Raw genomic sequence first — 26,994 nt, 5'->3', positions numbered from 1 at the left:
GCGAGTATAACCTTGCAACCCTTTCTTGTCAGATAGTGCTCACTGTACATGCCAATGGCTGCTAATTGGGAATGAGACAGGAGAATTCGGCTTTTAGTTAACGCGCACGCTGAGAATCTTTTATTGTTCAACTACGCACAGGAGAAATCACCCACTGGCACCACCTTGCAGGTTAAAGTGTAAGACTGGTTATGCACTACGACTACGACGAGGGACGTACAGGTGCCGCTTTAAGGAGCTTAGCTCCTGAAAAAACGGCTGTTTTATTAATTAATGATACCTCCCAAACGGCCATGCTCCTTGGCGGTCACATGTACAATGCCGGGGGCTCGATCGTCATCACCATCATCAGAGAAAAAGAAAGATTTTTGCAAGTGGTGTGCATATGTTGTGGTTGTGTATTCAACTTCGGTTCCACCATGGGGAAGTACGCAAGCTACACGGTTGGATTTATACTGAATAAACTAAAGGCAGTGCAGTACACACTAAAACACGGCAACCGGGCTGCAATCAGGCATTTTGGTGCTGAACAAATTAGTATTCGGTACTAGAGGGATCAAGAAGAAAAACTTAGGCGACGAAGAAGACACGACGAGCTTTCCGCGGTGCCAAGACCGGCAGGTATCTGAACGTCAAAGAGCAACTGGTCCGGCATATACGGGAGCTACAACAAGACGACGGTGCTGCGTCATTCAATATTGTGCAGATTGAGGCGCACAGAATAGCCAGAACGCAGCACATCGAAGCAAAAGAGTTCAAAGCCAGCTCCGGGTGGAAAACTTGTTTCATGCGGCGCCATGACCTTGCACTGCGAAGGCGGACCACCTTGTGCCAGCACTTGCCCGCAGCATATGAAGACAAAGTGGTGGACTTCCACCATTTCGTTATACAGCTCTGACAGCAGAAAGACTTCATTTTGTCCCAGATCGGCAATGCTGATCAGACCCTGTGGGAATGGAGGCTGGCCCGCTGCCTTTGCGCAGGCTTTCCCGCCTTTTCTGCCATTCTCATGTCCCGACATGTCTGCCCTCCTTTGCTGTCAGCCGCGCTGGGAAGGGCGGAGTGACGTTTAACTCCCTCACCCGGTAGCAGATGTTGACTGTGGCGCCGCGCGCGGGGACCCCCGTGAGGTTTTCGCGCGCTGCGTCGTGAGCAGTGAGTACAGTCCGGGACGTCAAACGGTGAGCCACGCACTGTTTTCCGTCCGTCGAGTCCCGTCGCTCGGGGCTCGTCGGACTTCGCTGACGGCGCCTCGCGCCCGATGCGAACGCTCACCTTTTTGTTGCCCCGCTGCGTACTCACGGCCGAAGGGCAGTACGGTGTCCTAGTGCGTGGCCTAGCTACGCCGACCCGTCTCCCTTCGAAGCCAACGCGAGCGCCTTTGCCCTCGCTCGAGCAACCGGGCCCTTTGTCCCGGTGTCTCCGTGGATCACCTTTACCGCGGAGACGTGCTCGTGGCACCCTGTGTAGTACTTTGTGCCCGTGGCGTGGATAAGCCTATTTGCTTTCCCGCCGCGCCTTTTTTGCAACGGGCTGTACTGCGTTTGGTGTTGCCACAATAAAGTGTTGCGACTTGAGCAGTATCGTGTTTCACGCCACGGCGACGGTTAACGCGTGCCCTGCGGCTCGCTAAGACCGAACCCACGCTGGTGGCCGTACTCCTTCGGGATACGTGTACACCACACTGGCGCCCAACGCGGTATCAAAAGCTCTAGCTTTTGATTGCTCTTAGCGAGTCAGTTCGCCTGCGCGATTCGGGCTCGTCGCAACATGGCTGCTTCGCGGGACTTTTGTCCGCTGTCCCTTTTTAGCGGATGCCGCGTTGCACAAGGAGGCCATTGCCTCTATTGACGGGAACCCTTCTGCACCCGTCTGTGTCGGCACCCCCTATTGCGGTGACGACACGAGGCGCCTAGCCGCTCCCTTTGGAGATGGCGCGTCGCTTCGGAATGGGCCTCTTGCCCTACCCGAACGTTACGCACAAGCGCCTCCGACGCCCGTCCGTGTCGGCACCCCCTATTGCGGTGACGACACGAGGCGCCTAGCCGCTCCCTTTGGAGATGGCGCGTCGCTTCGGAATGGGCCTCTTGCCCTACCCGAACGTTACGCACAAGCGCCTCCGACGCCCGTCCGTGTCGGCACCCCCTATTGCGGTGACGACACGAGGCGCCTAGCCGCTCCCTTTGGAGATGGCGCGTCGCTTCGGAATGGGCCTCTTGCCCTACCCGAACGTTGTCTGCTTCGTGGCATGCCGCGTTGCACCAAGAGGCCACCGCCTCTATCGACGGGCGCCCTTGGGCGCTCGCCTGTGTCGTCACCCCTTTTTGTGGTGAATACACTCCTACGTGGTAGCTGACGCGCTATCTCGTGCCCCTTGTTGTCTGCCGAGAACCTGGATTTCGGTGCGACGGCCGCTCGCGGTGCCTTAGCACATGCAAGCGTCGGGGGCGAAACAGCAACTTCGCCGCCATTCGGCGAGGAGGGTGAGTCCCCATGCGGACAAACCTTGGCTGCTATCCAGGTAAGCGGCGCACCGCGAAGCGGCCGAGCGGGGGAGCTTTCCGAAGGCCACGAGGCCTTCGGAAAGCTTCGGAAGGGCCGCTGTAATAGCTCAGTGGTTAGAGCATCGAACGCGTAATTCGAGGGTCGTAGGTTCGATTCCTGCTTACAGTTGGTAATTTTTTCATGGAAAGCTGAACACACCCGCGATTGAAATAAGTAAGAGACGGTTAGAGTATTGGTGGCAGAAAATTAGAGAGAAAGGACAAAAATAAATATTGGAAAAATAAAATATGGACAGTGTGCCGTAAATGGCAGAGAACTTAAGCTGAAAATTTACTTTTTTTTCCATTAAGATAGAATTTATCGAAGTAGAGGCATTAGGCCAACATAAAAAAAAGAAAAAAGGTTTTTTTTTTTTTTTTTTTTTTTTTGTCGAGCCTGGTGGCATACTTGTCACCACCCCGTTATAAAGGGGACGCTCATAGCATCCATCCATCCATCCATCCAGGCCGAGAGCGAACCCGTAACGCCGACTCACGCGGCGGTTGCTGCGGCCCTGAGTGGGCGCGATACCAGACTCCCCCATTTGGGAGAATGGGAATTGCTTTCGGCAGCGAAGAGCTACTGAAGGCTCAGCAGAGTGATCCGTTTCGAGTCTCGGAGGGACGGAGCGCCGTATACGCTGCTTGCTTTGCGGCGGGCGCCGTTAAACCGTCTTGACGAGGCGCGGAGCGCCGTTACGCTGCTTGTTTTGCGGTGGGCGCGATTAGGGGGCTGAAACAGCGTGTGTCGCTGAGTCCCCGGCGGATTCATTTTGCTGGACCATGACGGGCTCCTGCTGAAATATATAGCCACTGACGACGAGTCCAGCGACCCGTTTTAGGTGGTTATGCCCAAAAGTCTGAGAGCCGCACTGTTGCGATCCTCTCACGACGAACCCATGGCCGGTCACCTGAGTGGCTCGAAAGTTTTTGCAAACTGAGCAATGTTGTGACCTGGCCCGGCACGAAGCGTGGCTTTTATCGCTATTCCGTGCCTGCCACGTCTGACAAACGGTTGAGCCAAGGGTTGGAAAGCCGCCCGGTCTTATGAACCGATTGTCAGTGAGCGTCCGTGGCGCGTACTAGCTGAAAGATCCCCTTTGGGAAAACTCAGCCGTGCCCACATCGCAGACCTGAAGCCCTTTGTCATGGTCTGACGAGCTTGCGCCAGTGCCCTGCGGCACTTCGCGCAAGCAACGGGCACACCCGGAGCGGCGGACCGCATTCGGACCCCGCACCGGTATAATCTGAGGAAGCGGTCACCTTTGTGATTTCGCGCCGGACGGCGGACTTCTCCGCAACCGAAGGCCCTCAGTTTACTGTCTAGCCTCAGTATACGTTAGCTTCTTTACGGCCTTTTCTCGTAAAGAAGTTGACCCCGCTCTGTCTGCTGCCAGTGTTTCTTTTTTTTTTTTTGAAGTGTTCATGTGTATTTTGTTTATTTTTGTCTAATATTAAGTGTTATTTGTGTTTTATGTTTTTCGCCAGATGTTGAGTGTCGTTTTGCTCTGTTTTCACTTTTTTTTTCCGTGTTCGTTTCGTCTACCGCGAAGGGAGCTGTGTGTGACCTTGCGTGTCGGTGCTTGCCGGGAGAGAGAGAGACATAGGACGCTTTGCGCCTACGCTCGCGCAGCTGTCGGCGGTGTGTGTGCGTGTGTGAGTGCGTGACGCTTCGGTGCGAGCCCGGGAGGAGTGCGTCATAGCTTCCCCCCCATCGATGCGGACGCTGGAGGTGCTGGGGGGTCATTGACCCACTGACGTCAGACCATCTGGCTGTGCTCTGCTCTCGGCTGTCGCCGAAGAAGCCGTGCTGCCTTTCCCACCATGGCTCCTGCACGAGGCCAGCTGAAAGCAGCTATATGCTGCCGGCCAACGCCAGGGCGCCTCGCAGCCAATTTTGGTTCGGCCTCCCCGACCACCGGAGAGGCCCGGCTTCCCGCAACGTCCAGCTCCCTCATCGAGCCAGAAATGCGGGGCCTCCGAACAACCGAAGCGGCTTTCGTCGGACTCGCGGCTTATCAAGAGCAGGAACAAGCCATCAGTGAGCCCCTCCTGTACCACTGACCTCGCACTCGGGCATCGCACCCAGCGGACACTGTCACGCCCTTTTCCGCCCCTCCGCGCAGTGGACGCTATCCCCCTTAAGCACCACGAACACCAGTGCCACGTTTCTGTCCTCCCTTCCGCAGTTATTTGTATAGTGTCATGTGTTTACTTTGTTATTTATGTTTTGTTTCTCATTTGTGATCTTTTTTTAGCAGCAGTAACAGAGCTGGACTGAGGTTAGCTGTAGCTCATAGCAGTGTCATTTTAACTGCATGGGTGACGTCCGGCTGCCTTTTGCAGACCGGTAAAGGACAAGTTTAGGAGAGGGGGATGTGGGAATGGAGGCTGGCCCGCTGCCTTTGCGCGGGCTTTCCCGCCTTTTCTGCCATTCTCATGTCCCGACATGTCTGCCCTCCTTTGCTGTCAGCCGCGCTGGGAAGGGCGGAGTGACGTTTAACTCCCTCACCCGGTAGCAGATGTTGACTGTGGCGCCGCGCGCGGGGACCCCCGTGAGGTTTTCGCGCGCTGCGTCGTGAGCAGTGAGTACAGTCCGGGACGTCAAACGGTGAGCCACGCACTGTTTTCCGTCCGTCGAGTCCCGTCGCTCGGGGCTCGTCGGACTTCGCTGACGGCGCCTCGCGCCCGATGCGAACGCTCACCTTTTTGTTGCCCCGCTGCGTACTCATGGCCGAAGGGCAGTACGGTGTCCTAGTGCGTGGCCTAGCTACGCCGACCCGTCTCCCTTCGAAGCCAACGCGAGCGCCTTTGCCCTCGCTCGAGCAACCGGGCCCTTTGTCCCGGTGTCTCCGTGGATCACCTTTACCGCGGAGACGTGCTCGTGGCACCCTGTGTAGTACTTTGTGCCCGTGGCGTGGATAAGCCTATTTGCTTTCCCGCCGCGCCTTTTTTGCAACGGGCTGTACTGCGTTTGGTGTTGCCACAATAAAGTGTTGCGACTTGAGCAGTATCGTGTTTCACGCCACGGCGACGGTTAACGCGTGCCCTGCGGCTCGCTAAGACCGAACCCACGCTGGTGGCCGTACTCCTTCGGGATACGTGTACACCACAGACCCCCATTTGCTTAGATATGCCGAGAAACATGACAGGGGAGGAGAAACGTGCACGTGGTCTGTTGTTCCTGTCTATGCTTGTCCTGGACAGTTTTAGTGGGCACCTAGTAGACCGCGTACAAGATGAGCTAAAGGAGCTGCACACAGATCTGGCAGTGATTGTGGGCGCCTCACATTGATACTGCAGCCTTTGGATGTGTTCTTGAATAAGCCTTTCGAGGACAATGTTCTAAGGCTGTACACCACCTTGGCTGGAGGACATCAGCTGACTCCAGGTGGTAAGATTAAGAGGCCGTCTATGGAAATGCTGTGCACTTGGATCATGGAAGCATGGAAGGGGATCTCTGACGAAGTCACCAGGAAAAGCTTCAAAAAGACGGGCATCTCGAACGTACTAGATGCATGTGAGGATGACATGTTATAGGGTGCAGATTATTTGGACACCAAAAACGAATCCCCGCTCGGCAAAGATGAATGTGTGCTCTCCGACTTGTACTCCGAATAGCGAAAAAGAGGAGCACCTACGACTTTTGTGTAAATAAATTTTACGAGTGTGCAGTTGACGGCTCTTGCTTGCTCATTAAAAGGTATGTAGCTATGTTTGTTTTAAGCTGAATTAATTGGTAAACGATAAAGTCCCTTTTTACTTGACAAATGTGCAGATTTAAAGCGCGAGAACCGAGTTGCAAAAATTTTCGAAAATATTACCCCGCATAATTACCCTAAAGTTCTAGCCGGATTTTTGAAAAAAAAAAAAAGTGAGCCTATTATGCTGGTAAGTGTGGTATTCGTTCTGGGTAAAAAACCCCCAGCATCCGAACTTAGTTTCGGGGAGGGGGGCGAGGGGCCCTAGGGCAACCTCCCTGGCAGCGAGGCCTATGCCCAGGCCCTGCTGGACTGGAAACGAGTTCTCGGTGTTCTTTTTTTCTGATGCAAGGACGCAGGATTTCTGCATAGTGTCAATTTTGCTTACCAGCAGAAAAGGAGAGGAGAGAAAAATGCATGACAGGATGGCTGCTGACTTTATAGTTGGTGTTAGTGCCCATCGTTTCACGTACGCTTCTGTCCTGTCCTCGTAGAAAGCAATGCTGGAAAATTTTAGGAAAGAACACATTGCCGATTAACCCCACAGTGCATTTTTCAAAGACTGCGAACACAATTTTCACTGCACAGAGAAGGCTTGATGGCAATGTTTCCCAGCTATGCGTAGAAGCTAGCTTAGTGACAACACGCAGAGGTCCTTTTTAGAAAACTTTTTGCAAATTATTGCCGATAGTGAAGGTAGTATGCAAAAAAATACGGTAAATGTTAAATGTCCCAGGAAAACACAAACGTAATGTCATAACTATGCCACAGTGTCCCTGGTTTTTCGTGTGTACCACCACAACTAGCCATACTGTTTTTCAGTTTTGATCGTGAGCCAACCCCTCAACTTCCAACTCTATATTTAGAAATAGCTTGACCTTTGTCATGTAAATATGATAGATGAACTGAGCGAGCTCCATCTAAACCAATAAAGAATTTGAAAAAGGTATCCAGGCACAGTGTACCTTTTATAACAAAAGTAAAAAAATGAGCTTGCCCTTTTCGATAGCCAGCATATATCAAGTGAGAAGCCACTCAGAACAATCAATTACGTCTAGTAGTGTACAAACAAAGACACTTCTAAGTCTATTCCAGTTGCCTACCACAGTGAACAACTAAAGAGTTTTCTTACCAGCCACCAAAGAAGCATTTGTTCACACCACGGCTAGAGCACTGTGAGCTGTAGCTAGCTACTATATTCAAGCTAACTTACTTTTCATAACATATTCTGCTTTGTAATAAGACTTGCCGCATTCATTATGAGCTACTTGCAAGAGGGTATGGTAATTCTATAAGCTTCCAGCATGAACAACTTCTAATGACGACAGAAATGAAGCAATTGTGTCACTTTCAAAGAAAGTCTGCTTTCAATTCAACACATTTTCCACACCTCTCAACCAACATTTGTACACCCTTCAGAATGTCCAGAAACTGCTTTCCCCACTTCATCATCAGCAACAATTTTTTTTGCGCTGAAGATCTTTCTGTAGCTTTAGAAAGAGGTAGTAGTCACGTGAACTGGCTGCAGGGCAAGTGATCGATGACCACACAAAACTCGTCGTGTTGTGAGGTAGGCGTCATAATGGAAAATACCACTTCTGATGTACTGCATCATGCATTTCTAGGCTTGTGCGAATAGTGAATTTTAGATTCCAAGTGAGTTGGAAGCGAATAGTGATTCTGGTAGGATAATTTCAAATCAAGTTCGAATACCACGATATTATAAAAAAAAAGCCTATTTGTCACGACCTACCTAATCAGCACAACATTTACAAAAATTTGAAGCAAAGCCTGCGCAAATGTCCTTATCTTTCCTTTTTGTTCAAACAACTTCGAATAGTAGCAGGATTTTACTTTCAGGAGAATTCAAGCGATAACCTGTATAATGCATTACATTTTGAAATTTACTATACTTCAAGCAATTAAGCCTGTATAAAAACCTTTTAAACTCAAAGAATGATGAATACATGTGAGGGTAGTAAGTTCCTTGAACCTTGAAATGGGGCTTTGCGACAATCAGATTTCTTATGGGTGGATATGTTTTCATGGTTTAGCACTCCTTTATTGCTGTTAAGCCACCTTTACAAGAAGTTTCATGTGGCCTAATACAATTATAGTCGGCAACAAGCTGATGATGGAAATAAAGTGTACCAATATCCATTTGTGTTATATGCGTCCAACTTCGGGCCCTTTTTACTATGACACAACAGTCATGACGAGCCAATGACTAATTCAGCAAGGCGCCGTTTGTGACGAGAGGTGATGTGCCGCTACACCAATACCGACAGGTGTCCATTTGGTTGTCCTGTGGTGTTTTCTTTATCAAGAAGAAGCTATTTCATCCACTCGCAATCAGAATCACTTTTTTCAGTCGTCAAGCGTTATTGCCCGAGGGTGACCACTCTCCACAATTGTCGCCGCAGTCATTCATGTGCAGTAAGGTGAAGGTGAAGTCAGAATGTTCACCTCTGTGTTTTGTGGAATCCGTGACTTACCACCCGCGAGAACCACAGCATCAGCACTGCTACATGTGCGTGTCTGTGTTACTTGGGTGTCATTTGTGATTTGCGCTGTGTTGTGCGCCTATGCGAGTGATGTATGTATGTGCCAACGAGGTACGAGAGAAAAGCAACCAACAAAACCAGCTGGTGTGACACAGTACGAAAATTAACAATCCAGGTGGGGAGAATATGCAGTGGTCTGTGCATTATAAAGTGAACTGTGGTCATCCTGTGTGTGTGTTTGATCATAGGTTGAGTACCCATTTGCGCAGCTTTGTCACCTTAACTGAATTGATTTCCACCAGCCCAGAATTAGGTTCCAGGCTGAAGTGCCCGTTGCGTGAGCTCTTGTCTTCCGCTATATGCACGAATGCCTTGCATGCAAAATGCGTGCGAGGTTCTGCAAATCAGGAAATGACACGCACTATGTAATATCACTGTATTGATCATGATCGATGCACCAATCATGATTAATCACAATTGATTGAATTGATTGTAGTCGTTACTGAAGCGACACCGCTAAAACTATAATTGAACAAAAATAAAAGATTTGGGGATATAAGGCATTGCATCATACTTATTAATATTTTATTCAAAAATCCTACTTTTGCTTAGCATGCATTAAAAAGAATTTTGCTTGCACTGTACACCTGCACTGTATTATGTAATGATGATTTGTTTATAATTACAGCAGAGCATGTGAAAGAAGGCATGAAGGATGCATTGCGCTCCCCTGTGTCTGTGCATGCAATTCATTGGCATTCGCTGGAGCGCAAGAACCCTCTTGCCTAGCGGACTTGCGCAGACACACCTTTGCACAGACATTCAGAGAAGATAGTGGCCCCTGTTCCAGCATAACTGGGTCTCGCCTTGAAAACGTTGAACATTCAAGGGCCAATAAGTCATGACAGTGTCAAGAAATTATATCAGGAGTGCTTGCATAGGATGGATTTGAGAGAGAGACGCGGGACGTGAGTGGGACAAAACAAACACACTTTATCACATCAAACACAAACAATAACCAAAGAAGTCAAAAATCGAAAAAGAAACACTCACGAGTACACAGAACTAATCCAACAACATCCTATACAAGGGCAAACCAGAATTGACCATCATCATCGTCATCATCAGCCACTTTACATGTAGTAGGAGAAACTCCTGTTGCAAAAAGAAATCGTAACATTGCGTATTAAGAAAGTGCATTACATCCTCCCACTAATACTGTTATACTCGCAAACGCATTGACGCATATTCATTTAATCGTTGTTTGACACTTTGGTAATTTTAACTCATCATCATCATCATCAGCCTGACTACGTCCACTGCAGGACAAAGGCCTCTCCCATGTTCCGCCAGTTAACCCGGTCCTGTGCTTGCTGCTGCCAATTTATACCCGCAAACTTCTTAATCTCATCTGCCCACCTAACCTTCTGTCTCCCCCTAACCCGCTTCCCTTCTCTGGGAATCCAGTTAGTTACCCTTAATGACCAGCGGTTATCCTGTCTACGCGCTACATGCCCGGCCCACATCCATTTCCTCTTCTTTATTTCAACTATGATATCCTTAACCTCCGTTTGTCCCCTAATCCACTCTGCTCTCTTCTTGTCTCTTAAGGTTACACCTACCATTTTTCTTTCCATTGCTCGCTGCGTCGTCCTCAATTTAAGCTGAACTCTCTTTGTAAGTCTCCAGGTTTCTGCTCCATAGCTGCAGCTGTTATGTACCTTCCTCTTGAGGGATAATGGCAATCTACCTGTCATAATTTGAGAGTGCTTGACAAATGTGCTCCTTCCCATTCTTATTCTTCTAGTTACTTCAGTCTTGTGGTTTGGCTCCGCGGTTATTACCTGTTCTAAGTAGACATAGTCTTTTGCAACTTTGAGTGCACTATTACCTCATTCGAAGTGCTGTTCTCTTCTAAGGTTGTTGTACATTATTTTCGTTTTCTGCAGATTAATTTTAAGACCTACTTTTCTGCTCTCCTTGTGTAACTCCGTAATCATAAGTTGCAATTCGTCCCCTGACTTACTCAGCAATGCAGTGTCATTGGAAAAGTGCAGGTTACTAAGATACTCTCCATTTACTTTTATCCCTAACTCTTTTCATTCTAGGCCTCTGAAAACCTCCTGTAAGCACACGGTAAATAGTATTGGGGAGATTGTATCCCCCTGCCTTACACCCTTCTTGATTGGTATTCTGTTGCTTTCTCTGTGAAGCACTATGGTAGCAGTTGATTCGCTGTAGATTTCTTCCAGCATGTTTATGCTTCGTTGACGCCCTGATTCCGAAGTGTCTGCATGACTGCCGATGTTTCTACTGAATCAAGCGCCTTCTCCCAATCTATGATGACCATGTATAGAAGTTGGTTATATTCTGAGCACTTTTCTATTACTTGATTGATAGTATGAATGCGGTCGATTGTTCAGTAGCCTCTACGAAATCCTCCTTGTTCCTTTGCTTGATTGAATTCTAATGTTTTCTTTACTCTGTTAGCAATTACCTTTGTAAATAGCTTGTATACTACGGAGAGCAAGCTGATCGGCCTGTAATTCTGCAACTCCTAGTCATCTCATTTCTTATGTATTAAGATGATGTTAGCATTCTTCCAAGATTCTGGACACCTCGCAAAAAGGGTGGCTAGTTTTTCTAACACAATCTGTCCTCCATCTTTCAGCAGATCTGATGTTACCTGATCCTCACCAGCAGGTTTGCCTTTTGCATTCACTTCAAGGCTTTTCTGACTTTCTCTATATTACTGGTGGAGTGTCATCTGGGTTACTGTTAGTTCCTATATCAAGGTCGTGGTTGTCCCGGCTACTGTACAGATCTCTGTAAAACTTCTCTGCTATTTGAATAACCTATATGGATAGGTTAATTAACCTATCCATATAGGTTGCTACTTTGCCTTCCTTGTCCCTCAGTGCATACATCCGATTTTTGCTTATCCCAAGTTTCCTCTTCACTGCTTTGACGCTTCCTCTGTTCTTCAGAGCGTGTTCAATTCTCTCCATGTTATACCTTCTTACGTCGGATACCTTACGCCTATTAATCAACTTCGAAATCTCTGCCAGTTCTATTTTGTCTGTTGTACTTGAGACTTTCATGATTTGACGCTTCTTAATGAGATTTTTCGTTTTCTTGAAAAGCTTGCCAGTGTCCTGTCCAACTACCATACCTCCAACTTCAACTGCACACTCTATAATGATACTTGTCAAATTATCATTTAGTGCGTCAACGCTAAGGTTGGTTTCCTCAATAAGAGCCGAGTACTTGTAGTGAAGCGAGACTCTGAATTCCTGTACTTTCCCTCTCAGTGCTAGCTTATTGATTGGCTTCTTGCGTATCAGTTTCTGTTGTTCCTTCTTGAAGTCTAGGCGAATTCGAGACCATACCATTCTATGGTCACCGTATCGTACCTTACCAAGCACTTCCACATCCTGCACGATGCCTGGATGGGCACTGATTATAAAGTCTATTTCGTTCTTATTTTCGCTATTAGGGCTCCTCCATGTCCACTTGCGGTTTCCTCGTTTTCGGTAGAAGGTATTCGAAATCCCTAAATTATTGCGTTCTGCGAATTCTACTAGTAGCTCTCCTCTGGCATTTCTAGTACGGATGCCATAATCTCCCACTGCCCAGTTTCCAGCCTGCTTCTTCCCTATTTTTGCATTCAAGTTTTCCATCAGTATAGTATACTGTTTTTATCTTACTCATTGCCGATTCTACGTTTTCATAAAAGCTTTCAACTGAAGCGTCATCATGGCTGGATGTAGGCGCGTAAGCCTGTAGCACCTTTATCTTGTGAGTTTAATTACGATACCTACCACCCTTTCATTAATGCTATATAGTATTCCTCTATGTTGCCAGCTATGTTTCTGTGAATAAGGAACCCAACTCCCAGTTCTTTTCTGTAAGCCAAGCCTTGATAGCAAAGGACGTGCCCATTCTGTAGCACTCTATAGGCCTCATCTGTCCGCCTAACCTCACTGAGCCCTATTACATCCCATTTAGCACCCTCTAGCCCCTCGAATAGTACAGCTAGACTTGCCTTACTAGATACGGTTCTAGGAATAAACGTTGCCAAGTTCAGGTTCCAATGGTGGCCTGTCCGGATCCAGAGAATCTTAGCACTGATTGTAGTTCAGTCTAAATACTGCTTTAGCCCTAGCCAATATGGCGTCGACCAGGGAACGTTCTTACGGCTTGTTGCGTTGCGACTCGTTGCCCCTTGCGGTGTCGACGTTTTGTCGAGTCCTCTGTCTTTGACGGGCTGCTCTACTTCTTACAATCGCTGTTGGTTGCTCCCGCCGCACCAACTGCTCTTCCTCATCAGGAACTCTCCCTTTGACATGTCCACTCTGCTGGCTGGTGTGAGCTTCTCCCGTTCTAGTGCGATGTGAGGAAGCTGCAAGTCCACCAGGAACTGCTGGGCAAAGTTGTGGCATGTCCGGGATGCCTCACTCGGAACCTCCGAGGTCGACAGTCACTTCACCGGTTCTCCGCGCCGACATCCTTCAGGGCCAGGCAGTCATGCTGCTCTCGTCGCCGTAGCGATGCTTGTTTCCCATGTCTTCGCAGCTCGGCATTCCAACGCACAGTGCCAGCTCATTGCCCGGGATTTTTCTTTTTGACCTGGGTCGCATACCACGAGCCTTTTTGCGACCAACCTCTTGCGTCGACGTGGCTAGTGCACGTGCTCTCGGATGACTCCTCGTGAACCGTCCCCCCGCTCCCACGTACTGCCTCTCCTTTACTCATGACAGACAACACCAGTGCGAGTCGTGCAATTGAGGAAAAAAGTCACTTAAAACATTTAGTTGCTGCCACTTTTGCCGCGTACATCACCTTGGCACGAACGTAACGACAAGGTATACAATGACTCCCACTCTTAAACAAAGTGTGCTATGTGCGTTTATTTAGTTGAAACAAGATGCCATATGCAACATTGGCATTTGGCTCAAACACGTTGACAAGCAAGGTGAGGTGAGACGCACATTCAATACTTATGGCTGTACAAGTATCAAAATTCATGAAGTCAATCTGAGATCACTCCGCCATTTCTCGCTTTGAGTCATAGCTGCGAAAGTTACAGCAGACAGCGAAGAAACCTGGTAGCGAAAGTTAGTAAACAAAAATTGCAAATGCCCTTATTAAGTGTGATTAATGCCCCTGTTTTGTTTTGTGAAACTGCAAAAGAATGGTTCCTTTATTTTGAACTTCACGTTAAATGTGACACTTTTTGTTATAGTACCACAGTAGGTACCATGCAGAAACGTCACCTTCGAGAGATGCAAATTACTTTTTCATGGACTTAAAGATGAACATAATGGAGGGTGCCATTAAAAGAACAGATATATTGCTAAGCTGACTCTGAACTCAGTGTTTTCACAATTTTTTCATCAAGCTTCCATTATTTCAATATTATTGCTGCATTGCAAGAGACATATATAGGTCAAGATTCTTAGTATTCGTTAGAAACTACTTCCTTTGTAGCGTGGAGGCATACAAAATAAGAGCAACGTTGACTCGTGGGTGGAGCTTATACTTATTCTTAGGCTGTTATATACTATGGGTGCTCCACTGCAATGAAGCCACCTTCACAGGGGTTATATGCAGGCTAATATACATTTATTCGTTTTACTTTGAATACTTGAAAATTTTCAAGAATTTAAAATTGAATTGAAGAAAATTTGAATACTCGTTCATATTCAAAGCATTCAAATATTCACACAAGCCTATGCATTTCATTTAGGCACACATCCAGGCATCCAAATAGATGGTGCTATGTGCTTAAATTAAACATATAGACATTGTAGTGACTACACCTTATGTTACACTGCAGCGTGCTGCACAGGCCAGTGCAGTTGTGTCTGGTCGAGGCATGGTCTTGAAGATTGCAGCCCCAGAGTCTGGTCAAAATATCGCCTTTTAGACAGCTACATACCGATCTCGGAAGTCATGTTTAACTGTGGAGAGGGCCTATCGAAGGAGGACATCTCAGTGAGCTCATCCCTAGCGATTGGCCATGTGTTCAACAGAGAATTCGCTCTCGCAGTATTCACCATACTGAGAATAAACAGGCTGTGCCCTATAGCAACACTTCCTTGCTTCAGTGCTTAGGCTGACCTGTGGCAGTTGCTTGGAGATGCGACGGAACACGTGGTAGTAGAGGTCCCAAGCTTGAGTCAGATCTTTGACATTCAAGGAACGCTGGTACTTCTTGCACCACTCTAATGCCTCCGCCAAGTCTCGACCATAGGCCTGCAAAGGTCCAATGCACATACTCAAAATTATTACAAAGGCAGTGAGTGATGTCAGATAGAAAAAAATCTGTAATTTTTTTTTTAAATTCTCATGTAGAAGTGTTCATTTAAAATGTTGTTTTGATGAAAGAAAATCTTCCTGTCAGTACCTACAATAAAAATTTCCTTAGTCAAAAATAAACATTTACCAATCCTTTCAAATGTTAAGTCAATGTGAATCTGTGTGCAAAGATGCCACAACTATATTAAAGAAGCAGTGAAAGCAAGTGTATTCTAACAAACACTCAAGGCAGGCATCCCTTGAATATGACTGTAATAAATTATACTCATTGATCTTATTTTTTTACGATAATTTGATTCATAGATATTAAAAAACACATACACACAATAAACACATATGCATTAAAAACACATACACACACCATAGACAACCTGACACCCCAGATTTCCCTGCAATAGCAAGCCTAACATGGCTGGTTTGGAATTGAACTCATTTGAGTTCAACCAAGAGTACTTTCGACAAATCAGCGGAACTGCCATGGGTAAAAGCTCGTACCAAACTATGCAAACATTTTCATGGGAAAACTAGAAACCAAATTATTGTCCCAAACGCCCTTGAAACCACTGCTATACAGAAGGTATATTGACGACATTTTTATGATTTGGACTCGCAGCGAGGATGAACTGCTAAGCTTCATCGATACTTACAATACTCCCACTTCCCATTCCCCCACCGTAGGGTAGCAAACCGGGCATATGCCTGGTTAACCTCCTTGCTTTCTCTCTTTCTATTTTGTTTTTCTTGTCCTTCCTACAACACTGTGCATCCAAACATACACTTCACACACACCTACTCACAAGTAACTGTAAATTTTCTTGACGTTACTATAACAATAGGAGATGACAAACTTTCCACAACCCTCTATCGCAAAGCGACGGATCGACAGCAGTACCTCCATTACCAAAGTGATCATCTGCGCCATTGTAAAAACAACATTCCATACGGCCAGACCCACCGTTTTAAGCGAATTCACTCAAAAGACACTGAGTTCCATGGGAGCTCACAAAGGCTAAAACTTATGCTCGATAAACATAAATATCCTCCACATGTATTTAATTACGCTATTCAAAAAGCTCGTAAACTAAAATGTGATGACCTTCTTACGAAGCGGCTACCACAACACAACCTGTAACAGACACACCTGTGTTTAACTGTGTTGATGCTCTCTTCGAGAATGATGTCCATCACTGCAAAATTTTTAGGAAGCTTGTTCTGCATGTCGTCTGTCATAAGCGAAAGCTGCGAAATCTAGAGATGACGAAGACCACCAGCAAAGGTGCACGGGCGCGTGCTCAGAATGTTGAAGAGAACTCGAGGCACTAGTGCGAAGTAGAAGCGAAGGACAAAGAGGTCATGAGCTTGGCTTGTCTCGGGGAACTCGGAGGCGGAAGGCCGCATCATCAGCATACACCAGCGATGGGCGTTCAGGTGAGCTGCCTGAGACGCGGGCGTCCCAAGGTGGCCAGCAAAATCAATGGCTATCGAAAAGAGGCTTCTCGGAAATGCAGCTACTGTGCCCAGCAAAATGAGCGTTCCCGGCGCAAGCCCCTTTTTCGGAAGCGAGCCACCCAAGGCGATCCCAGGAGTGCCACGTCAACAATGGAACACCACGCAGAGTGACAGTACCAGTAGCCCGAAACGGACTTATAGCGTCAGCGACGACAGCCTGCACACACAGGCAGCGACAGAAGTATCAAGCTGCCAGCACAGGATTGACAACAGACCGAACTTTGGCAACAACCCAACCAAGTCAGTGGCGTCACGTAAACCAGACCGAGACATCTGAAAAGCTAAGGCGAGACTTAAGACCTAATTAGGACATTTGCATTACTGATTAGGTGTGTGTTAACTTCCAGTTATTTCGCACTTATTTGTTAGTTGTACATTTGTATATATTTTAGAGTGTCGTTTTTTTTTTTTGATAAATGTTTGTTCGTCTTTTCAGTCTGAGTCCATCGCATGGGGCCGCACCTGTAATTCATGACATCATCGGGGCTTAACAGCGATTGAGTTCAGCTAGGACTGCCTTTGCTTCGGCACAAGGGGGCTCAAAGGCGACCTTCCTCCATTGCGCACGATGTGGGCGGGTAGTCAGCGGGTAAGCTAGGGTGAGTGCATACGTAACGAGCTGCTAGCTCAACGATAATCTGAGTTTCTGCGCAACCTGAGAATTCGAGTTTGTGTAACAATCTATCAATTGTGAGTTGTTGAGATGCTTTCGATGGCTTGTTGCCTAGTTGGCGTTCCAACAGGTTCCATTTGGCCCACTTTCTCATTCGAACATCTACCGAGTTGCACACTTCGTCCGAGTGCCGATGCTTTAGGGTGCAGCAGTGGTCCTCGATCTGCCAGTTGAGATCAGCCATGTTTTTGCACAGATTTCAGTTGAAGGACCCCTGACAGCGAAAGCTTTCTTAGCAACTTTTTTTTAGTGATTTGTAGCGTTGCCTATGGTAATGCTGAAATTGAATTGTAAATGTTTTAATGTTTTCTAGGAGAAACACGCTCAAAGCATGCAGATTGTTTCATTCTTCCCCGCCCACGAGTCCCTTTATTTGAAAACAGCGGGTTCAGCATCACCAAAGCTTGATTGCATGTAGTCTCGGGCACTGCCCTGCTGTGGGTCACTTGCTGCTGTGGTTGTTCCTCGCTTACATCATTTGAACAGAATCTAAAACGTTTATTTTCCGAATAACAGTGACATATGTTTTTTTTTTTTTTTTGGCGTGTGTGTGTACTTTTTGTTGGTTGCATGATTCTGCAGTAGTTGTCTTTCAAATCTTCAGCGCGGTGCAAAAGTGCCGCCTCAAATGCGTCATGTGCTGTTCTGCGCGTATGTATTGCATCGCATGTGTGTTCCATTTATGTATGTTATGTATAACTTCGAGTTGCTGGTCACAATAATACCGAGAAATTATCTCGAGACCTGTACGGTACTTCTTTTTTGCAAATAATTGTTTGTACTTCCACCCTGTAACGGCCCACTTCTGGGCTAACAGTATAAATAAATGAAATGAAATGAATGCAATGTATAATTTATGTTCGATTTTGCATCAGTTCGAAATACCAGCCTAGATACCATAAGAAACAAGTGACCCACAGCAGGGCAGTGCCCGAGACTACATGCAATCAAGCTTTGGTGATGCTGAACCCGCTGTTTTCAAATAAAGGGACTCGTGGGCGGGGAAGAATGAAACAATCTGCATGCTTTGAGCGTGTTTCTCCTAGAAAAAAGAAAACCATTCCTGGCCTAAGCAGCCAAAACCACTTTGAGAGCAGCTCGACAACAGAGCAAGAGAGATGACGAACAATAGTCCTTGCCTGGTGCCAGTCGGGGTATTGTGTGCATGCCACAAATGTTCTCTGATGCCAAACATTTTTGCTTGACCTCTGCAATGTCACAAGGGGCCCCCCTGTCTACGTCAAACCACAGAAAATGTCGATTGCACCTTAATGCTCGGATGAGCACGCACCCTTACTTTAAAATATCTTATAGGCAATGATCCCCACTAATAATTAGTCAAAAGTGCCTCTGAAACAGGACTCTAAACTACATAAACATCTCGAATTTCCAAATTTGGTGTCAGGGGTCCTTTAAGCTTTTGTGTTCGCCATTCCGCGTGAAGTGCATTTTTAGCCTTGAGAATGTTAGGAAGACAGCTGTCGATGTGCTAAACCACTTGGTCCGTTTTGACATCCTTAGTAAACTTAGCAAGGTCCTGTTTAAGTCAAGCGAAGAGTCCTGCCAGTGTGTTGTAATGGGTATCGCCCCATTTCCTGAGTACTTGAAAAATAGGTCTCAGTCCGTGATTCTAAAGTTCCTGATTTTGTTCATGAAGGTGTTTTATAAAATGTGTATGATCAATGCCGAGGTTCACCTGTAGATTGGTCCACGTGGGTTAACCTGCATTTTAAACCATTGTTAGATCAAGTGCACTGTCGCCGGTAACTGAGTTGGTTACTCGAGTGGGAGAGTTAGGGTCCATTAAGAGTGTGAGTCAGTGAGTATTCCTTTGCAAAACCACGGCAGTCCCTTTACGAGAGGAGCCTCTGTACGCGAAGTCTTGATGCTGAGTGAAGTCCCCGGCAATGATGAGCATATGATCTTCTGCAATTTCACTCGCTCTCTTGAAGAGGACATGGAAAGTGGTCTAAGTGTTTTTAGGTGTGCTGTACACATTAAGGATAAAAATCAACTGTTTTAGTAGAGAGTTTGGTATGAGGTAAATCAAAATGTGTTCGTTTTTGCGGGCTGGGCGGACCTCGTGGCGAACGTATGTGCATTTCTTCAAAATGAGGGTGCGCTTATGCGAGGGTTTCCTTTATTAAGATAGGCACGCATAGCGGGTTCGGTGGTAGAGTTTCTTGGTGTAAAATTATGGCAGAACAGTAGGCACTGAATTTAATAAATTGTATCGAGGGCTGCTTTTCGCTTTGATATGGCTAATGAGATTCTATTGCCAAACTACAAGATTGGTTGTGAGAGCCATTACTGCTGCATGAGAGAAGGCACAAGTTGCAGCGCTGCAATCTGCGTTCCTGCTCCTAGAATTTGTAGTCGATTGCAACGCTCGGTTAGCTGTAGTTTAATAGGGGTGATTTCTTCAATCATAGCTGCGTGAAATTGCTTGAGTATTTTAATTAAGTTCTCTATAGTGAGCAGTTTGTCTTCTCTGTATTCAGCTGCCCTGCATTTCATTGTGCGACACGCGGCTGCCGCATAAGAAGGAGCTGATTCTGCAGCAAGTGCGGCGGGTGCCGGTTCGCCGACAGCGCATTCTCTTTTTCGTAAGAGTGTAACTGATAAAATACAGACACTCAGACGTGAGAACACGTTTCTTCTAAATGAGCCTACTCACAGAGATTAGGGCACCTTTACGAAACATGCAGAGGGTACACGCAGTTAGCGAACCAGCACCTGCTGCAGATTCAGCTCCTTTTAATGCGGCGGCCGCAAGTTGCGCCATGGGGTGGCCATATTCCCTTACACCTGCGTTTGGCAGAGTTACATGAGACTGATTCCAAAAGAGTTAGTTGCTAGCCTTACTTTGTAAACACTAGAATTAAGGCCACTTGAGTGCAGTCCCAGTGCAAGAATACGCTTTGGAGCAGGATGCTCAAGTTGACTTGCACAACATGGCACACAGCACTTCTACCATTGTGTGTGTTACCGTAGGTTGTGTCCAACAAAGTAAACGATCCGTTGCTTTCCTTTTGCTAGAACTTGACTTTTTGTGCACTTGAAAGCACTTTCAGTGGAAAGCCAAAGAAAATGTCAGAAAGTGTCTTTTTCGTTTTGGTTTGAATTGTCATACCTTAAAGTCCTTTTGTAGGCATTATGTGCATGAATAGAGAAGGGGCTAGAAAAAATATAAATAATTCACCATTACGGTATACACAACACTGCCAGTTGAAGAGATACATGATACAAAGGTGATACATGATACAAAGGTGATAACATAAATATACATAGTAATGAAATAAACAAGAAAAGGAAAAAAACATTAATATATATCATATGTATTGATAAACCACAAAATGAAATATAAAATGAAAGAAAACACACTTTGTAAAAACCAATTTGTCAGGATGAAACAAAATTTTGACAACCACTTACTTGTGGCACAAAGCTTGCAGCACTAAAGATACATATTTCACAGATAGCCTTATTGACAAAATTGAACGTGAAACCAGTGAACCTCTCCCAGGTGGTCATTGAACGTGAAACCTCTCCCAGGTGGTCATTTTATCAATTGAGCTAACCAAGATGATAGCGATTGGCAGCACTAGAATGAATGATTTGAGAGAATGAGGCAAGGGTTTTCATAGTATTGTCATATTATCCAAGATTTGATGCCACTGTGCCAAGAATTTTTTGTCAACGAGGAGGCTTTCTCTCAGAATAATCCATATGTATTTTCATGCACGTTTAAGACATAAACATGTGGTTGCCAAAATTCTATTTCATAACTCTTCTGCTACTTTGTGGGATGGTGCAAAACTAATTTGCAATGGTCAATGCATTAGTGCAGTGCTCATATCCCATTTAATAGTGTACAAGCTGTGATTGCCTTTGCAGGTGCTAATCAGACCTGATGAAAAGATGTCTCCCGCAACGTCTGTGGCCCTCGCTCCATCATGGCATGCAGGGGCTCCAAGGTGGCAAACATGCCCTTGACATTGCGCTCACCGAAGTAGAGACGAGAGGCCTCTTCCAGGCCTTCATGCCACAGCTCATGCCACAGAATGGCCACCCGTATGAGCTCTTCACTCACCTGCGTAGCACACAAAGAACAGTTTATCCTGGTTAAGCAATTCAACCTGGCACTAATTAATAATTCCGTGATTTCAGTAATGGAACATTCAGAATCAATATATCACAATGGGTGCAATGCATTTTTGATCTCTATAATTCTGCAATGCCAAGAATGAACAGAAACAGCTGCCCGGATTTTGTATTGCCACGTTGTGCTAATACCTCTTTCACACGGCAACCGCTGAACTCCATCTACGTCTGTTCAGCATTCAACTCCCAAATGAAGCTTTATGAGAATGGTGTTGGGGCCATGCTACACGGCTTAGTGCAAGCTTTCGACGGGAGCCCCACAGAGCAGAAATGGCGCTTGTCAAAATATTCCATTTTCCCGTATGAGTCTCCTTTAAAGCAACGCACACATCTTCATCTCTGATGTATTCTAATAACGAGAAAGTAAGCTGTACACGTGCGTGTGTCTGGTATAAACAAACAATACGGCACGACAGGTGGTGGCTTGGTGAAGCGTTGGGTACAGACACTGATGCCTACAAAAATAGAATTGAACCTTGTGCTACCCAGTGTATAATGCTACAAATTATAGTATAATGTTCAAATCTATAATTGAGATTACTAAGACGATTTTGTTTCCACAGTTTTCTTCGTAGCAATAGCTATGTCAAGTACACCATCGAGCCCAAGTGGTCATTACTGAACTTTCTTTTCCTAAAGCTCCATTTAAATTTCACAGCAAAATGGAGGCCGTGCGACATAAACTGCATCTCGTTCAATGAAAAGACAAAGTGCTTAAATCGAGTTCCGTGGTGGCCGTGTGACAGGGGTATAACATGTGCAGCCCTTTCCGGACAAAAACGGATTCCTTGGCAACGATACTTTTCATAAAAAGTAGGGGTGTGCAAATATTGTAAATTTCGAATACTTTTCGAATAGTGTTTGTTATTCAATTCAATTCACACTGAAATTTTCACAATGTGAACTATTCAAACTTCCCAGAGACAAATGCAGTCAACATCCGATTAAAAGCAACTCCTTCCAACCTGTAATATGCTTCGCCCCATTACAGTTCACTATTGCAGCAAAGCTGCCTTTAAAGCTCCGCTATGTTTGAACTTTTTATTTATTTATTTATTTAACAATACTGTAGGTCTTCTGCAGACCCATACAGGAAGGACTAAGTACAGTCAACGTCAAATTAAATGTGACCTCTTCAAATTTTCGATATGCTTCACCTCCTCGCACTATTGCGGCAAAGCCGCCTTCCAGTCTCTGCTACAGCCGCAAAAGTACTGACTCAAGAAAACGCTGGTTCCAACATGGAGATGATAAATGTGGCAATGTTGGGGGGCCCAGTTGACACTGTTTTTAACTTAAAATTTGGGCAGGAAATCCAAAATAAACGCCCAAAATTTTTAGCAAGCAAAATTTCAGATGTACTTTTTTTTATTGTACTGACGTCTACAAGGCAGATGTATAACTCCGGACTCACTTGTCTGCTATATCAGGTACTTCTCTGCGTTGCCTCATTCTCGATAAGACATGAAGTGCAGTGAAACTTCGTTAATACGCACCTGCCGGGGAATGCGTAATAACTACGCACTAATTATAGTGCACATTAACCAGCAAGTACAAATTATTATTTTCTGGCGTGCGTCATCGCCGCCAACAATGAAATAAGTACTGTGGCGCAGCAAATATTGCCTATGGGGGCCACCACAAAGCTCTTTCTTTTTTTTTTTTTTAAATCAAAGTGCACAAATGATTCTGGCACTCTCGCACAACAGTCTGACGGCACACGGTGACGATGCCAAGGAGCATTTCGAAACTAAAACGGCGCCCTAGGTGCGTGCCCGAGATACGCAGTGACTGACACAGCAACAGAAGGGACATAATCGGCTGCCAGCAATACATGCGTTCTGCGATTTGCATACTTACCGAAAACTGACATCTTTAAAAATTTTTTAAAACCACAATACGGTTGCATGCAGCCAATTGTTTACTGGTTAGTTGCGTGCAGCGCTTCGCCCACTTGACATTCGCCATGACTTGAGAGCCGCTTGCTATACAATAAGTCAACTTCAGTTCAGAATGCACATATGCGGCGAGTAGCCTGTTGGGTAAACGCGGCGATAACGAGGCTGTCGCAAACAATGCGCACTCCACGATGCTTTAACAGTTCCGGCAGCAGATGAAAGCGCATTTGGGCCGTTGCCTAATAAAAGCGTGCAATACGCTAACAACAGCGCAACACTTACTGTGCCGCACGCGTGTGCTTAGTGCAATACCGTCAGTACAACAAAATTTCTTGGTGCCCGCGACCCACAACACTTGACTCCCCATTAGCGAGCCGCTTTTGTTTCTGCCAATGCGGTGCGTGCAATATGATTACAGTCCCGCACAAAGAGGCTGCAGTCCAATACAATCAGGTAGTCTCCTATTAAAAGCCTACAGCAGGCATAAAATGGCACTATGCCACACGCGTACCCCAGCGGATAGCTGAGGATGCTTAGTGGTATAATGCTTTTTGTCGGCGATATGCGATCATACTAGCATGTTTCTTGGTGGTTGCCACCACGCCTTAGTTCTCTCGCGATGATTACCCACAAAGGCACCGCCACAATCGTGCGGAAGTCGAAATAATTGATCAATTGGTATCTGCACTTTTTGAAACGACAAAAATGATTTGCATCAGGTTGCGGTATCAGAAGTTCAGCAACACGGTAAACTTTTTTTGCAGAAAAAGTGATCGCTGCGGGCATCTGATACGCATTAACCGGTAGGCTTAGGATGAACTACAGTCGAGCCCGCTTATAACGAACCTCAGCCCGACGCGGCATCTGTTCACTGTATCCCGAAGTTCGTAGTAAATCAAACATAGCTTTTAAGAAACTTGTGAGAGAAAACACAAACTTTTTTGCCTCAAAAAGTCTTTGATGCACGCGTTTAACAGAGCAGAAGCAATAATGGCGGTCTCAAGTTTATTTCAAGTGGCAGCATGCTCGTTCACTGAGGTCCGTAGCATAAGCTGCATGAGGCACTGGCTCCAAAGTTTTGTTGTTCTCACAACTAATTTCTCCAAATCACTCTTGCCACGTACTTCATTCACAATGCCTTAATACGTGCACAGTTTTGCCGCGTTGGCATCATCATCGGCTGTAATCAAACCATCGCAATAGATGTCCCACCCGCTCTCTCATGTCGGAGTCGACGGCGCGCTGCCACAAATCGTCGCCGCAGTGGTTCTGTTCGGAAGCTTCAGGCACGGCATCGGGCCCGACATCGAGGAAGTCGGCCTCGTGAAAATAGTTTCGCGTGCATGTACCCATCACCGCCGCCCACGAAATATTCACTATCTCCACAGCTGAACACCAGGACGCCCGAAGTGGCAAGGTGGCTGCCAGGTGGTCAACGGCTATGAGCAAGCACTTTGCAACATGGCACCTAATGCGCGGATTACACTCAAGCCAAGCAGTCACATTTTCGACGTTTTCTTGAGCAGCAGGAAAAAGCATGCAAGTCCTCTCGTCTGCCATCGTGACCACACATGCACAGCAAGAGCGAGCAAGACCCGAACATGCGACACATATACCAGAACGCGTGGAACAGCTCTGGGCCAATTTCTAATCAGAAAACAAAACTAATTCGAGCCAGCGTGGCTGGCGTCGCGGAGCGGTGGAGACGGGCGAAGGGATTGTGATCAAGAGAGGAGAGCAGATTTGCGAGAGAAGGGCAAGGAGTTGTGATAGAGTGAAGAGAAGGGAGGATACGGCGGAAGGGCGACCTTTAAAACCAAAACATGCGGGAAGCAGGCAGGTCGGGTAGCTTGGTCTGTTTGGAACACAGTCTCAAGCATTAGCCTGGCTCATGGTAGAATACTCGACTGCCACGCAGGGGGTCTGGCTTCAAACACCATTGTCTCTTGAATGTTTTTTTTTTTCCTCATTTTGCTCTTTTATCATTTTACCTATCTATCTGTCTGTCTGTCTATCTATCTATATAGCCACCTATGACTAGGTGCCCTCGTGATAATCTTCTCAACTTGTGGTAGACCAGAATTAGTATCAAAGGGTAAGATGATTTAGGTATTATGACGGTCTGGTTATTATCTGCGTCCCCCTCACCTGTTGTGTGTGATCTGTGATTGGACAGTAGCATCCGCACGTGTTCCCTAATCTAGGAATCTGGGAAGAACATACCCTTTATAATGAGCCACCCAGCTCATTCGACGACCTTTAAAACCGAAACACGCGGGAAGCAGGCAGGTCGGGTAGCTTGCTTGAAAGGTTCACGAAACGTGCAACTCCTGCGTAGAAAAACTTAAAAGAGTGCCTGCGCGCGCAGAAGTCAAAGTACGGCGGCCTGGATCAGCGCGAGCGGCAGTGTTCAAAGAATCGGCGGCCGTGCTCAAAGAATCGTTTTGTTGCGCTGGTGGGTTTGTGTGGCCTCACAGACTTCGATAATTTGTGATTCGTTTCGCACAAATGAACAGACGTTTTTGTGCTTCCGCACACATGCGAAGGGCATGCTGAGCTGAGTGCGAAGTGAGCAAGAACAGGTCATGAACCCGGAAAGAATCGCGAATTATCAAAGTCGGTGGGGCAGCGTACGCTCGTGCACTAGACGCAGACGATCGGATACAGTCGGTGGCCGATGATGTTGGCAAATGGTCTGGTCACTCCAGGCCGGCGACGCCAGCGACAGTACCAGTGATCGAAAACAGGGGAGATGGCCGACCGGTCTTCAAAAGATCGGTGGCAGTGTGAAAACACGGGCTTCATCTGGTGATGAGGGGTGCTGGGAGTAGCGGGAAAACAAAGGACGGAGGAGTGCATAACAAACAGCAGTCGGGGAGAGCGGCAACTAGAGGGGCACGAAGGCAGGGTAGCCGTTTAACAATAAGAATGTATGGGCACCTTGCAGATGCCTGATCGGTGGTCGAAAGTGGTTTCCCGAAAAGTCCGCAGAGCGCCGACCCAGTTCCCTGTAACCGATCGGCGGCGCTCAGAAACGCTCACTGTAAGTGCGATTTTGTGTCATTGAACAAATGTATATTTTCACGGTCACGCAATATTGTTAGTTCTAAGTGAAAATTTGTTTTAAGTGGGGCCGTACATATGTGGACTCGACTGTACTACGGCTTAAGCGATCACCTAATGAACTAATCTCTTTGGAACTCAGTCGGAGATTCATTGCAACTGTTTTAACCATTAGTACACTTAAAGCAGATAGTACATATTAACGAGGTTTGACTGTACCACCCTGCACGCTTCATCATCCTAGTCAGATGAAAACTTTCATGCTGCTATATCTTATAAGAATGTGCTTAGGAATCTTCTCCATCTATTTTTTTTCCCTGTAATTTCCTGCAAACTATTTGAGAAATATTCTAGAAATAATTGACAAATACTCAAAAACTATTCGATTCGCACTTATACTTCAATATTTCAACTCACTTCGCACCCAAAATTTTGCTATTTGCAATGCTCTAACAATAAGTCAAACTTTAATTAACAAGCTTCTATATAACAGAATAAATTGCTGATCTCACCAACTTAGCTATACGAAAAATCGATTGTAATTTCTTTCAAAAGCTCATCATGTCAACAAAAAATAAGTTTATGACTGTTTAGAGAATAACAAACTTAAGATAGACT

At 46.2% G+C, this 26,994-nt stretch overlaps 1 protein-coding gene across 2 annotated transcripts in view; it reads right to left on the bottom strand.

Annotated features, from left to right (window-relative positions):
- Positions 1 to 26,994, bottom strand: part of mTor (serine/threonine-protein kinase Tor) — a 278,630-nt gene that overhangs the window by 71,139 nt on the left and 180,497 nt on the right. For both annotated transcript variants that reach the window (XM_075888782.1, XM_037433800.2), the window contains exons 42-43: positions 21,162 to 21,344; positions 14,872 to 15,006 (exon numbers count right to left, since the gene is read on the bottom strand). In XM_075888782.1, the coding sequence (XP_075744897.1) occupies positions 14,872 to 15,006; positions 21,162 to 21,344 (318 nt within the window). The remainder of the gene's footprint in view (positions 1 to 14,871; positions 15,007 to 21,161; positions 21,345 to 26,994) is intronic.

Source organism: Rhipicephalus microplus, chromosome 3 (assembly GCF_043290135.1).
Source record: "Rhipicephalus microplus isolate Deutch F79 chromosome 3, USDA_Rmic, whole genome shotgun sequence".
Lineage (NCBI taxonomy): Eukaryota > Metazoa > Arthropoda > Arachnida > Ixodida > Ixodidae > Rhipicephalus > Rhipicephalus microplus.
Note: the sequence above shows the minus strand (reverse complement) of the source record. Positions and strands in the feature narration are given on the sequence as shown.